At 40.0% G+C, this 16,041-nt stretch overlaps 1 protein-coding gene across 2 annotated transcripts in view; it reads right to left on the bottom strand.

Annotated features, from left to right (window-relative positions):
- STK39 (serine/threonine kinase 39) overlaps positions 1-16,041 on the bottom strand; it is a 365,110-nt gene that overhangs the window by 69,795 nt on the left and 279,274 nt on the right. For both annotated transcript variants that reach the window (XM_075529482.1, XM_075529481.1), the window contains 2 exons: positions 8,132-8,184; positions 494-562 (listed from right to left, as the gene is read on the bottom strand). In XM_075529482.1, the coding sequence (XP_075385597.1) occupies positions 494-562; positions 8,132-8,184 (122 nt within the window). The remainder of the gene's footprint in view (positions 1-493; positions 563-8,131; positions 8,185-16,041) is intronic.

Here is a 16,041-nt window from a genome sequence, read left to right as displayed (position 1 = left end):
CTTGGTCTCCTGGCCCAACAGAAGAACTGGTCTGAATGACCTTGAGGCATTATGAAGAATACTGCTGAGGAGCAGACAAACCCGTGTCTAAATGCCGTAGAACTGGGTTCAAAGAAAGAGTGAGAAACTCTGCAAAAAGACCTCAGAGGTCCCAGGATTTTTGTGTGTGGAATTTGTAACAACCCATTTTTGTTCCATCTCATGGACTTCTGGGTGCTACTTTTAGGTTCTTTGCTACAGTTGCCATAACTTAAGAACCTCATCAAATAAATTAAGCACAGATAAATGAGACATACTTCCATACTTTAATATTCCTTTCAAAAGGAATATTAAAAATGATTCCTAGGTAGACGACTTCCTTAATACAAGAATTCAAGAAGATGTTTTCCAAAATCCATAGGGTGAAGCATTCTTTTAGGAAGAGCTTTGTTTCTAAACACATTTGCATTTGCTATATCAACAAGATGACACCGCATACTAAAAGATGAGTTACCTATAACTACATCATGACCATCGACCAAGCCAGCAGAGAAGAGCTCCTGAGAAACGCCATCTGCCGTATCTGTAAAACATGAAATGAATATGTATTCGTCACCATAAAATAAGAACCGACAACCCCGTGCAATATAAAACATGTATTTTTCATTGCCTAAATTCACTCACATGTGTTTTAATTCAATGATTTAGATTCTATCTGGAGGAAGAATCAGAGGCTACCTGAAATACATTTGCCACACACAATTTCCATCTTGCTATGAATTCATGGACGTTACATAATTCATTATTATTTTACTTTCAGTGGAGAAGTCTGTGCTGCCCTCTGGTTATTGTCTGAGTTAACTCGAAAATGGACCCCTGCAAGCTTATCTTGAGCATGTCCCCAGGACACGGCTTTTCTTTCTTAGTCAAATTCATTCTAGCCATCTTTAAGATTTTTTTTCTATTATTAGCTGCTTCTGGGCTAGAATTTAATGCTAACATTGAATGGGTAGGGTATGATACACCTCATATTTAGAAAAAAAAATCTATGAACTTATTGGACTATTAAAACGAACTATCAAAGTTTACATTGTAAGAAAAGTCTTTGAACCTGATATTGCTCATTTGCTGCAACACATTCCTTATTTCAGAAATTGTGGTTGAGTAAAATAATGTGGTTTCTCAATGTAGTGACAAGAGTTAACAATTTCACAAAGATGGGATTGAAAAGGCTGTGGAAAGTCAATATAGCTGAAATTAATTGAAAGGTTATGAATGAGTATGGTAAGTAACACTGAGATGTCTTTTGGAAGACTTTGTAAAGAAAAATTAATAAGTTGCCATATGTTCAAAAGAACCATTATAAACTGTTTTACAGGGGATGGGAGTGGGGACAGGGGACTTGATCCCATTGTCCTCTGATGTTTTTATAAGCATGTAATAATACAACTGGACAAAAATAAAACAAAAAGTATCACTCAATAATCATGACTCAATAACTAGTGCCAAGCCAGATAGAAATGTGACATGTCTCATAAGGTCAGGGACAATCTGATAGTGAGTTGCTGGATCAAAAGAGCAAACGAATTGAACTGTGGTCCATCAGGCCAAAGATGTGCCTCCAAGCTCCAAGGCTATGAGAGTGTGTGTGTGGGTACAATTTCATCTTTCATAATTTCTGGGTTATGAAGTGCTTAGCCCAGTGTCTAAGACACAGGAAGTACAACATAAATGGCGTGGGATGTCTGCCACTCATTGGGCTACTAACAGCAAGGTCAACCATTTGAACCCAGCAGCCACTCACGGGAAAAAGAGCAGGCTTTCTACTCCTACAGAGCTACAGCCTTGGAAACTCACAGGATCAGTTCTACTCTGTCTTACAGAGTCAATATGAGTCACAAACGACTCGATGGTAGTGAGTTATTTGGTGGTGGTGATGCATCAACCAAATAGCATGTGAATCCCACTTTATACCCTGTGTATGCTTTCTTCCCTTCCTATCTGGTTCAATTTCCCTAATCTCCAAGAAAAGGTTGAGATCCAATGTATATTGTTTATACTTTCAGAGAAACCACAGTACTGTCATTTTATGGATTCCACTCATTTGTTGTTGTTAGGTGCTATCAAGTCGGTTCCAACTCACAGAGACCTTATGCACAGAAGAACAAAATACTGCCCAGTCCTGCACCTTCCTCGCATTTATTCTAACGTTTGGACCTCTTGTTACAACTTCTGTGTCAATCCATCCAACGTGTCCAAGGCCTTCCTCCTGTTCACTGCCTCGCTAATCTACCAAGCACAATGTCTTCTCCAGGGACTGGCCTTTCTGACAACATAGCCATAGAAAGGAGACAAAGTCTCACCATCCTTGCCTCTAAGGAGAGTTCTATACTGGCCATACTTCTTCCAAGATAGGTTTGTTTGGATTTTTGGCAGTCGATCTTACTTGCGATATTCTTCTCCAGGACCGTAATTAAAACAACGATTCTTCTTTGGTCTTCATTTAATGTCTAGCTTTCATGTGAAAATGACACAATAGAAAATATCATGTCTTGGGCCAGAAAGCACCTTAGTCCTCAAAGTAACAACCTTGCTTTTCAACAAGTTAAAGAGGCTTTGTGCAGCAGATTTGCCGAATGCAATGTGTCTCTTAATCTCTTTAAGAGTTGCTTCCATAAGCATTGAATGTGGATCTAAGCAGACAAAGTCCTTGACAACTTCAATTTTTTTTCTCCATTTATCATGATGTTGCCTATTGGTCAGGCTGTGGGGATTCTGTTTTCTTTACATTGAGTAGTAACCCATATTGAAAAGAGCAATCCCTGATCTTCATCAGCAAGTGCTTTAACTCATCCTCGCTTTCAGCAAGCAAGTTTGTGTCAGCATAATGCAGGTTGTTAATAAGCCTGCCTCCAACCCATTCTGCATCATCTAACCAGCCTCTCTGATTACTTTCTCAGCATAGAGACTGAATAAATATGGTGAAAGGATACAACCCTAATATACACCTTTCCTGATGTAAAACCATGCGATAGTCCCTTGTTCTGTTCACACAACTGCCTCTTGATCGATGTACAAGTTCCGCATGAGCACAATGAAATGTTCTGGAATTCCCATTCTTTGCAAGGCTATCCATAGTTTGTTATGATCCACAAAGTCAAATGTCTCTGCGTAGTCAAGAAAACATGAGTAAACATCTTTCTGTTGTTCTGTGTTTAGCTCAGATCCATCTGTTAGCAGTAGTGCTCACCCTTGTTCCATTTTCTCTTTTGAATCATGCCTAAAATTTCTGGCAGCTCCCTGTGAATTGCCACAACTACTGTTGAATGATCTTCAGTAAAATTTTACTTGCAAGTGGTATAAATTCTATAATTTGAGGATTATAATTTATAATTCTATATAGAATCTATCATCCTATAATGCAAATCTATAATTTGAGAATTCTGTTGGGTCATCCTTCTTTGAATGGGTACAAGTACAAGTCTCTTTCGGTCAGTTGGCAAGGAAGCTGCCTTCCAATCTTCTTGGCTAGTGTTTCATCAGTTTGTTGAAACATTTCAATTCCTAGAGTCTTGTTTTTCACTAATACCTTCAGTGCAGCTTAGACTTCAGTCCTTCAGTATCACTGGTTCTTGATCATATGTTACCTCTTAAAATGAATGAATGTCAACTAGTTTTCCCTTGTACAGAGTCTCTGTCTATTATTTTCATCTTCTTTTGATACCTCCTGCATCCTAACTATTTTGTCCAGAACATCTTTCAATATTACAATGCCAGGCTTGAGTTTTTTCTTGAGTTCTTTTAGTTTCAGACAGACTGAGCGTGTGCTTCCTTTTTGATTTTCTAACTCTAGGTCTTTGCACATTTCACTGTAACATTTGACTGTCTCATCTCAAGCTGTCCTTTGAGATTTCCTGTTCAGCTCTTTGACATTTCTTCTACTTGTCATAGCTACTACTCTAGGATTATGAGCAAGTCTCAGTCTCTTCTGACATTCCCCTTGATCTTTTCTTTTTCCCTGTCTTTGGCTTTCTTCATGTACGGTGTTCTTGATATCCTCCCACAGCTCACAAGGTCTTCTATCATTACTGTTCAATGCAGCAGAACTATTTTTGAGATGTTCTTAAAGACTTAAGGTTGTATTTTGACTCTCATTGTTTTGTTTTTAATTTTCAACTTCAACCTGAACATACATATGAGCAATTGTTGGTCTGCTCCACAGTTGGCTCCTGGCCTTGTTTTACCTGCTGATATTGAAGTTCTCTATTGTCTCTTCCCAAGATAAAGTCAGTTTGATTTCTGTGTATTCTCTCTGGAGAACTAATAAGTGGATAATGGCCATTTGTGTTGTTAAAAAAAGTATTTCTAGGAACAAGTCATTGGTCTTGAAAAATTCTATCATGCAATCTCCAATTTCATTTCTATCACCAACATAATACTTTCCAAGTACTGTTCTTTCCTCTCCGTTTCTAACTTTGCATTCCAACTGCCAATCATTATCAATGACTCTTGATTGCATGTTTGATTAATTTCAGACGAAAGATGTTGGTAGAACCCTTCAAGTTCTTCATCATTAGCTTTAGCAGTTGGTGCATAATTTGAAATAATAGCAGTATTAACTGGATTTCCTTGAATGTGGATAGATACAATCCTATCACAGAGAGCACTGTACTTCAAGATATATCTTTAAATGTCCTTTTAGACAATGGATACAATGCCATTCCTCTTGATTATACATTCTGACATGATTCAAAATGGCCACTACCAGTTCGATTTTTGCAGTTGTTTCTTCTCCTTTTGAGCTGTGCCCCACCAACAAATGACGTTCTGAAGTGTTTACATCATTGACATCGCTGTGGATGACTGTACTGTGAGAAGACAGCTCTTTGTCGGGCATATTTTGAATGCCTTCCAACCTTGGGCTCACTTTCTGGCACTATCTCTAAAAATGCTCTGCTTCTATGCATTAGGGTTTCTAATATCTGACAATGTGTGGATGCTATGCATACCGTAAGTTTTCCACAGTTATTCCTTATTCGTTGTTTATTCTTAGTCTGGAAGCTCTGCTGGTATTTGAAATACTAGTGACATAGCTTCCAACATAACAGCAACACACAAACCACCACAGACACCACATTTAACAGCAATTTTAACTACCACATTTAACAAAGTAGAATATAATGAAATACATGCAGGGGGCAAAGACTGGAAACCTTACTAATCGAAAGCAACTACATGCAATGCGGGCTTGTCTTGGCTCTTATCCAAGTGATCTGATCCCCAGAAAGTCAAGATGCACCTTATAGAGGTCTCCCAGTGATCACAGGATTCCACATAGCATGGCAGCACCACAATGAGAGGCACTACTCTGAGTAGGACTGATCTTTACAACGTCTGCACAAGAACATGCAGTTGCATAATCTCCATCTTCTGAAATGCCACCTGCATCTCAGGAATACTGAATCAAAGTGGCTACTGAAGCACTTAGCACACAGTAGGCAGCCATTACATCTCTAAAGCATTTGGAAGTGTGGCCTCTGTCTCTCATCTATCCATATGATCTGACTCTAAGGAAGAATCTATAATCACATGACTGACATTTGACAAATCAAACAGCCAAGACAAAGGCTAACAAACGACATTCCCAAAGGACCGCAGTCTGTAGTATCTTCTCCTGTTTTCAGGACATCTAGGAGTAATTTGCAAAGGGCAAACGGGCCACAGAGTCTAGCCCAAATGAGAGAGTTCCCATGTGTCACCAGGGTGTCATTTTGTGTGCAACTGGTCGGAGAGTTTAAAATAGGCTTTTGACGGTAACTGTGTCATTGGGAATTTATTTTTCTTTAAGCTGCTTTAACATGCCTCTTACCAAAATAAGTTTAAAAGATCATGAATTCATGTCTGATATTGAAAGTATACAGCAAAAAATGATCAGCACAGGGGTTTATTGTAACATGAGGACAGAGACTGCTTCATATGCTTGTATGATGTAGTCTATTTCATTTATACAGATTTGGGAGTATATGTGTATAGTATGCATGCCTGGGTTGACCACATACAATATCAGTGACTAAAGGGCTACTCTGAGACACGGCACCTCTGTTTCTCTCTGGTCCGTGCACATCCGTCCGTTCACAGTGGTTACTAAATACCAGAGAGCGCCAGGAATGCGATGTTAAAGTGACACAAATGGAGGCTTCGAATCTAACGAAGGCAAATGAGGTTGCCAAAGCCAGCACCATGGCCCAAATCATGGCTGATCTTGGGAGCTCATGGCCTTGGGAGCTATAAAAGTCCTGCCCTCAGAAATTCATTTATTTGTTACTTCTTAAAATTACAATTGGTATTTTATTGCCATGGTCAACTTTCAAAAGTCTGATGAAAAAGAACCTTAAAATAAGAATTGGTTCTTTCAACTTACTGTACCTGGAACATTTGTTATGTAATTACTAGATTTTTATCTCGGCACTGCCTGGTCAATAATTTTATATTATGACAAAACACAGATCTTCAATAACACTAACTAGCTTTGTTCCATTTCAGAGACCTGTTCTTCAGTTGTCAAAGATAAATGTCTTCAGAATGAAAGATCAATTCGCAAATTTATTTGGGTCCTATTTTCTTTTATAAAAGATACTTCCCATGCTATTTTAATATAGATATACTGGGAGATCATAAATCTTTGTGCTCGCAACAACTACAGACCAGGACAGCCATGAGTTTACGGTCACATTTGGCCACAGTGGGCACTGTTTGGCAGGCAGTGTGTTTACTGAACAGAATGGGACAGGGCTCTCTGGTTGCCAAGGGTGCTGGTTAATGGTCTTTGCTGCTAACTGGAAGGTAAGTGGTTGGAACCCACCAGCCACTCCACAAGACCAAGACATGCTGCTGCTTTGTAGCCATTTCAGCCTCGAAACCCTTATGGAGTACTTCTACTCTGTTTGACAGAGTGGCTGTGACTCAGAACAGACTCCGTGGCCCTGGATTTGGTTTGCCCATTTTCCCTTTGATTTCGTTAAGCCCCTACCACTTTTCCTGAACTGTGTAGAAATCTGTGTTTTCATTCTATAACAGCTGATAACAGGGAGCCCAAAGCAGTTCAATGGCCAGAGATGCACCTAGAATTATTCCTGTACTTCCAAATTTGCAAAATTTTAGCAAATATACTTAAAAATGAAATTAAAATGTGTGTACAGCTTCAGGACATAAAAGAAACACATGCAGAGTGTTATTGTCTGGCATGTATTAGTAAATTCAAATATATACTCAAAATGTACAGGCGTTTGCCGTAGACATGGAAGCTTGTTTTGATGTACACAACAAACAAGACACTCTGGGTCATGGAAAAAGAGTTCCAGTCTTTGCATTCACATGTGATTTTAACTCCTCGGTGTTGTTTTAATTATAAACTAAATCATGGAAACATTAACCAAACAATTAAAAATCATTTATACTTAATCTTGTACTCTCTGGAGACTGTTTGTAAATGCTACGTATCCATTAGTTATCCATGATTCCTTGAGATTTCCCATGTGCCATGCCCTCTGCAGCTGCCAGGGTACCGAGAAGCAATGTAGGGTTCTGTAACACGCAGGAGCTTGGGGGCAAACAGGCTTGTTTCACAGTGTGACTAACTGGCTAAAATAGTAAAAGGTGTATTCAACTTCAAGATTGGCGTTGTTCCCTCCAAGCCGACCAGCGGTGACTGCAGGTGAGAGAGGTCACTGTCACTGCTCAGTACTAGTTTCCTGTTGTCTGAACTGAGAAGAGAGAGGCAGCTATTGGCTGTAGCACCTTCGTCAGGGCTGCAGTGTGCTTCTCCTTCCACTCACCGTCATTTCCTCGAGGCCCTGCCTCATTTTGCCAGTTATTTATTTCACGGTCAGGCTGTTGTTACATGCAAGCTCTAACACCGACGGCACGCATCACTGGCATGCATATAGTCAGTAGTGGATCTGTTTCAAATCCCTACAATGATCGGAAATGCTTCCTTTCCTCCAACCCTCCCTCCCTCCTGCCCACTTTCCTTCCTGCCTGCCTTTGCTTTAATAAAAGGCATTTTTGAACAGCAAATGATAACCACATGCTTGTAATCAATTTCTGCAATGCTTTTTGTGGCAGTCAAATAATAATTTCAATTAAAGCTTACCTCTTCCTGGAGTAAACTCAAATCGTATGTCATTAAGTTCCTTTCTGGAGTTTCTGAAATACATTACATAGAGCACATTAGAATCTAATGAGGCAGAGATTAATCAAACAGAATGTATTTCAACTTTTATAAGATGATATTAATAGGCAGCCAGTATTTTATAGTTTTGAGTCACCTCTAAACATTTTTTAATTGGAAGACATAATTAAGACAGATAATGAAAGGAAAGATTTGTTTGACTGAATGAATTTACCTTATGTAAGTGGGTTTATATAGCAAAATTCCAAAACAGCCATTTTATAGCCTGTAATTAATTGGTAACTTTCAAAATGATTTCAAAGTTAAAAATTTCAGAAGCCTTTAGTCTAAAATAAATAACATTCCATGTGGTTTTCATATTTTCCTACAGAAACAGTCTTTTACCAAATTATTTTTAAACTTATATAAACAAAGAACATAGTGATAAAGTTTATGACAGCATCTATACATTAAATCGAGAATACATAAGGTACTATACATTGTGTACTTAAAAAAAATCTAAATGTAGAAGGACCTATGAATGTTATGAAACCAACCACAGAATATACATTAAGTAAATATAAAACACATAAAATTGGAATATAAAAAAAGTAAAAAAAAATTGGAATGTATACAAACAAATACATATACTTAATAAAAATTAAATGATACTGGAGAGAGCTGGAATAGATAAATAACTAAGGAACAATTTTTTCCCTTCCTAATTACTTTAAGATACAATATAGTAAGGAGCAATGAGTTATAATTTGAATTGTTTGAAATTCTCATAATCTTCAATAGATACTAGAATAAAAGTTAATAAAAGCATCATAAAAAACTACTGTAGTTAATTGTCACAAGAAATTTATAGCCATTTAACTATTAGCTAAGGAGCCCTGGCAGTGTAGTGGACTGCTACCCACAAGGTCACAAGCCCACAGTTAGGAGAAATTGACTTGAAGGCATGAGGTTTTCTTAAAAAAACAACAAACAAACATTAGCTAATGCGTCCTGGTAGTATAGTGGCTAAAGCGCTCAGATGTGAACCAAAGGTTAGTGGTCCAAACATACCAGCAACTCTAGGGAGATGTAGTGGGCTGCTTTGATAAAGATTTGCAGCTTTGCAAATCCTATGGGCAGTTCTTCTCGGCCCTACCGCTTATCTATGAGTCAGACTGACAAGATAGTAGTGGGTTTTGTTTTGTTTAACTATTAGCGTAGCCGACAGAGAAGAGTTATTAGAACACTCAATTTCTGATCATCCTCCTATGAGGGTCAGGAGAGATTGATCGAAAATATCTGAACAGCATCATGTTCTATATGAACAGTACCCAAACCACCATGGGTCCTTTCTCTGGGCCCCTTTAGCCCTCTGCTCTTGGTCTTTATGTTCTACCACGCATATCACATCACAGTGTGAGGAGCTCCAAACCAAAACCCTCTCCACAGTCACTGCACTGATGCCAGCAAATCACGACTAAGTAGACCCAGCTCGCAGGGTTTCCAAAGCTGTAGCTCTCTCTCGCTCCTCTTTCTCTTTTTTAATTAAAAAAAACTGTCTTAAAACATTTTATTGAGGGCTCTTACAGTTCTTGTAGCAATCCATACATCAATTTTATCAAGCATATTTGTACATATGTAGCCATCATCAATTTCTTAAAACAAACAAATAAGATTCACCACAAAGAATACACTACTTCATTTTCAATTTTGTAAACCCCTGAAGGCTTGACTTGACAGTGGTTCTCAACCTGTGGGCTGTGACCCCTTTGGGGGGGGTGTCAAAGGACCCTTTCACAGGGGTCACTTAAGACCAACAGAAAACACATGGTCTCTGGAACCAAGATTTGGCTCCTCTATCCAGCTCCAGGCAGGTCCGCCTACATGCAGATACGCCCACATATGTGTAGCCGGCGTGAAGACTGTTAAACATGCTACACCATGCTTCAGGGGCACATCAGATTAGAGCACATGAGAGAAATAAAAAGGGATGGAGAGGGAGGAGATGACATCATGGCCCACCAAGCCCCGAGGACGTTGTTCCTGCTTGGAGCAGACAATGCACAGGGAGGATCATAGGGTTGGCCTCACCATGGGACATGGGGTCCTTCACTGAACCATGGCACTGGAGGACAGCACTGGAGACACAGTGCAGGAATAGTACACAGTTGGGACGAGGCACTGAGGGCATGCAACAGAGCAGCAGGGGGAGCAGAGTGATGAAATCCCTGGAGAATACCAAAAATAGACTTTGGAGACAGTGTGGCACCCCATCAGACTCGATTGGAAAACACTCGTAAAGGCCAACAAGCAGACTGTGAATTATTTATAGACTTTTCCATTCTTGTCAGTGGCTTTCTTTTTGTTATTGTTATTTTGTTTTAGTTTGTTGTTGTTGTTTTGTCGGTTTTGACTTCCTTTGCTGTTTTATTTGGCTTTGCCTGGTTTTTGAACTTACTAATGTATCTGGTATGTCTATCTAGATAAGATTGGTGGAATAAATGATTCAGAGATGAAAAGAACAGGACCAATGGTTCTTGGGGGTAAGGGAGAAGGGGATGTGGGAGAAAGGAAGGAGGGGGAACCAACCCAGAGACAAGGGAACAGCAAGTGAACTAAAATCAATGGAAGGAAGGTCATAGGATGTCTCGTGGGGCTCAATCAAGGGCAAAGTAGCAGTGAGGAATTACTAAACCCAAATGAAAGCCAAATTTGATAGTGGGACAAGAGGAAAGTAAAAGGAAATAGAGGAAAGAACCAGGAGGCAAGGATATTATAGAGGCCTAAAAACAGGCATGGACATATGTAAATAAATAAAAAACAAAAGGGGACTATAACTATGTACTCATACCTATATGTTAAGAATTAAGGGTGCAAATGGACATTGGGCCTCAACTCAAGTAATTCCTCAACAAAAGAACACTTTGTTCTAACAATATGGCATTCTGTGATGCTTACCTTCCTGACACAATCCCTGAAGACAAAATTGGTACATAAACAAATGTGAAGAAAGCTAATGGTGCCCAGCTATCAAGAGATATAGCATCTGGGGTCTTAAAGACTTGAAGATAAACAAGTGACCATTTAGCTCAGAAACAACAAAGCCCACATAGAAGAAGCACACTAGCTTGTGTAATCATGAGGTGTCAATGGGATCGGGTGGGCATGGAGTACAGACCCAAAGTCCATCTGTAGACAATTGGACATCCCCTCACAGAAGGGCCACAGGGTAGAGATGAGCCAGTCAGGGTGCAGTATAGCACCAAAGAAACACACAACTTTCCTCCAGTCCTTTGGTGCTTCCATCACCCCACTATCATGACCTCAACTTTATCTTACAAATCAGATTAGACCAGAGCATGCACACTGCTACACATAAGAGCCTGAAACACAGGGAATCCAGGATAGATAAACCCCTCAGGGACAACAATGAGAGTAGAGATACCAAGAGGATTAGAGGAGGGTGGAGACAGAAAGGGGGAATTGATCACAAGGATGAATCCATAACCCCCTCCCAGGGAGATGAATAACGGAAAAGTGGGTGAGGGGTGACGTAGGACGATGTAAGATATGGAAATAATAATCTATAACTTATTAAGGGTTCCTGCAGGAGGGAGGGGAAAGAAATGGGGAGCTGATGTCAGGGGCTCAAGTGGGAAGAGAATACTTTGAAAATGATGGTGACAGATGTACAAATGTGCCTGACACACTGGATGAATGTATGGATTGTGATAAGAGATGTAAGAGCCCCCAATAGAAGTATTTTTTAAAAGACAAAATTTCATTTATTTGTCATTAGAAAGAAATATTTCACAATATAATTACATATTGTTTTTGTGATTAATCATGATGCTTTCATTATGTTCCATTTGTAACTATGAAAATACATCCTACATATCAGATATTTTGCATTACGATTCATAACAGTAGCAAAATTATAGTTATGGAGTAACAGTGAAAATAATTTTATGGTTGGGGGTCACCACATGAGGAACTGTATTAAAGGGTCGCTGCATTCAAAAGGTTGAGAACCCCGACTTAAGAGAAGGCAGGAAGATTCTTAAGTTTGCTACTGGATTCTTCAAATTTGCCTCCATATTCAATCAGTTGTAATAGCACATGTTGTGTAGCCAGGTTAATTCCACTGCACACTTATCGGAAAATGAAAGTGAACAGGCAAATACTTTATTAATGGCATTCTGACCTTGTAAACTCCCTGCAAGAATCTCAAGGACGCCCAGAGGTAAGCAGACTGACCACACTTTAAGAAACATGGATTATATAAGCAGTCCAGACTTATAATACGGTTCTATTCTGACAACTCCATCATAGATCAGTTTAAATGCCTTTTTTACATGAACGTTTTCACTATTGTTGCCTTTTCTTATCAGGCTCTTTATAACCTGAAGATTGAATATCTGTGAGTAAACATCTGAGAAGGATAACAACAGCAAATCATGCCCTGCAATACTGAGCACTGTTTTTAGGACACATGACTAACAAGAAGGCACAAAAAGCAAGGCCCGAAACAGACACTCTGACAGAACTCCCAAACACTGGGAAGCACATATGAGGCTGCTTCAAATAGGTCATGAGGGAAAAAATGGAATCACAAGAGAATGGAAGATAAGACCACTGGATAGCTGTGGCATGGCCAAGAGGAGCGAGAAACCCAGAGTTCTGCTTCCAGCTATCAAACAATGAGACACAAAGGGAGAAAAGTCCAGACACAGTGACAAGATGTGGAAGACAACCGTTGCAGTGAGAAGGCCTTCATCAATGGAGTATGAGAACTAAAGCCTCGCTCAAAGCTTCCACTCATCCTACAAGGCCTAGGAAGTCCAGAGAGCTGACTCTCGGTGGCCATTATTGCACATTAATAAGAAAGTAGACCTAGGAGATTCACAAGGGGGCAGCAAGGCCCAAACTTTAAAACTCTGGTGAATCTCCAGCAATGGTTTGGAGCCTGAGAAGTTACCAACCAGACAGAGACCGATGTTTCCTCAACCAGCTACACCAATGATGACAATTCCAATGAAACAGTGTAAAAGAAAGATAATGGAATCTCTCCACAAGTGTTTGAAGTCTCCTCAGGTGTGCATGTGTACACACCCAGATAAGGGGGCTTCAAAGTTTATGGACAGATTCTATTTTCTTTCCATTTCATTTTCTATGAACTTTTTGATGTCATATATGTATGATCTCATTTGAGTTCAACAATCTACTTTGGATATAAGCAGAGTAAGAAAAAACTAGTTCTCCGACTGTTAGGTCTGTTCACTGGCTTTCCAAGTTGACAAGTTCAGTGAGTGGCAGAGTGGGAACCAAGGACGCACGATGTTGTGGTGGTGGTGGTGGTTAGGTCCCATCGAGTCAGTTCCAACTCACAGTGACCCTCTGCACAACAGCACGAACCACTGCCTGGTCCTGTGTCACCCGCACAACTGTTCCCATGCCCAAGCCCTCTGTTGCAGCCACTGTCGATCCATCTCATCAAGGGCCTTCCACTTTGCCTTAGTGGAGATGCCCACTATTAGACAAAAATGCTCAAGGCGGTTCCCGCTTAAGAGAGAAAAACGTTCTCCACGGCTTTGCATGCTACCATAAAAAGACAATCCAGCATTCATTGCTTTGTAGTAGCCTGGACTTTGAGTGCTGTATATAAAAAAGCATTCATTGCTTTGTAGTAGCCTGGACTTTGAGTGCTGTATCCAAAAAGGGTGGTGGGGAGGTGAGAGGTAACTAAGGAGGCACGTGTTATAGAGTATATTTAAAAATGAAATGACAGAAGAGAAAAATAAAAGGAATTTGATTCAGCACTAATGTGTGTCACTGCTCCTTCCCTTCTCCCGTTTTGGTCAGTCAGTCTAAATTAATTTATTCTACTAAGGCCATAGGAGGTGAGGTACTGGGGAGGGCTTCAAAAAGTTCAGGTGGGGAAAATGGAAATAAAAAAGAATGGAATTAAAAAATAAAATAAATAAAAATTTTAAAAAGAATGGAATTTTCCCAGGAACTCTTTGAAGGCTCCTTATATGTGTAACCAAACCTAGAATACCATTATGCAAGTCTTGGTGCACTAGGTATTAAATTAACACCATAAACATAATAGCCACCACCCATGATGTCCAACTGTGCCAGCTGGGCCTCACGTTACAGAAGTTGTCTAGTCAAATCATGCCTGTAAGACTCTAGACCTAAAGTGTTTGCCTCGGCAAAGACCACGGTGATTGACTGTGAGCAGTAGACTTGTCCTGTCGAGATGAAATATTGTTGGAAAAATGCCTAATTGGATCTAGCTACTGAAGGTCATTCTTTTATAAAGAATTAATCTCTTCAGACTCACACTTAACACCTCTAATTGAAAGCACATTTACTTTAATTGAGATGGCTCAGGCTACTCTTGATGTCAGGGAAGCTGAAAATAGGTACGACTTAAGGTCTGAGATCAAGGGGGTGCTACTTGACAGAGCAAACGTCAGAAAGTGAGTCACGGTTTCAAGACTCGGTCTTCCTTTTGTGACTCTTGGAAAACAAGGTGTTTCCTGTGAAGGCTCTGTGCATACACCGCACCCCAAACGCAAATGTCTACAGGTGCCAACCGACACGTTTATCCACTTTAAAGGGGTGACGTGGTCTAAAATATCAAAAGGTACAAAAGGACCTTCAGTGACTATGAGCCCTCTCATTCTTATCACTTAGCTACCTCCTTCCTCTCACAGAAGCAGCCAATGTGACAGGCCTTTTAAACGCAATCATCCAGAGATGTTTATGCAGTCAAGTAAATACACATACAGATTTCCCTCCTCTTGTTAACACAAATGGTAGCATACTATTATCTATTGTTCTAAACTTTATTTTTTACTTAACATCTTGAAAGACCTCCATACTAATTCATAAAAAGTTTCCTATTTTACTCATATACGCTCAAAACTCATTGCCATTGATTGAGTTGATGCCAACTCACAGCAACCGTACTAGGACTGAGTAGAATTGCCCCAGTGAGTTTCGGAGACTGTAACTGTTTATGGGAGTACAGAGCCCTTTGTGGACCTTGTGGATTACAACCCAACAAGTAACCACTATGCCAAGAGGGCTCCTTGGACATGTACACAGACATATGTATGCTCTGTCTATATACACAGACATATGTATGCTCTATCTATATAGGAGCCAGGTGGTGTAGTGGTTACTGGTTCGGTTGCAATCTGCAAGGCCAGCAGTTTGAAACCACCAGCTGCTCCTTGGAAGAAAGGCAAGGCTTTCTACTCCCATAAACAGTTACACTCTTGGAAATTCACATAGACAATTCTATCCTATCCTACAGGGTGACTATAAGTCAGCTTCGACTTGATGGCAGTGATACATAACATCTTTATATAAATTCCATCATATGTGTTAAGGTTCACTTTTCAGCCCATTCTTCATGTATGGATGGAGTGCCCGAGTGGTGTCTGCATACAAACAACTCATGTTCTCAGCTGCTAACAGACAAATTAGAGGTTCTAGTTCACTCACAGGCACTTGGGGAGACAGGCCTAGAGACTGATGTCCAAACACCAGCTACTAGAAACTCTACGAAGCCCCGTTCTACTGAGATGCACTGGGCCACCAGGAGCAGTGGACTGGAGGGCGATGGTTTTTTCCATAGTCTTTTAAATCTGCAGACAATGCTCTGACAGCTTGTGATCATAAACGGCTCTTTAATGAGTGATGTGGGCAGACATTTGAGTATTGAGGTATACATGTTTGTTGAGAATAGATTTCTAGAAGTCTGTTGCTTGGTCAAAGGATATACAAAAGCATTTTCAACTTGAAAAATGCTGTCAGACTGCCCAGCATTTGAGTCAAATGGGTCTACACTTCCACCAGCAATAGGTAAGCACCCCTGC

Source organism: Tenrec ecaudatus, chromosome 13, assembly GCF_050624435.1.
Source record: "Tenrec ecaudatus isolate mTenEca1 chromosome 13, mTenEca1.hap1, whole genome shotgun sequence".
In the NCBI taxonomy this organism is placed as follows: Eukaryota; Metazoa; Chordata; class Mammalia; order Afrosoricida; family Tenrecidae; genus Tenrec; species Tenrec ecaudatus.
This window is presented reverse-complemented; position numbering and strand designations above follow the sequence as displayed.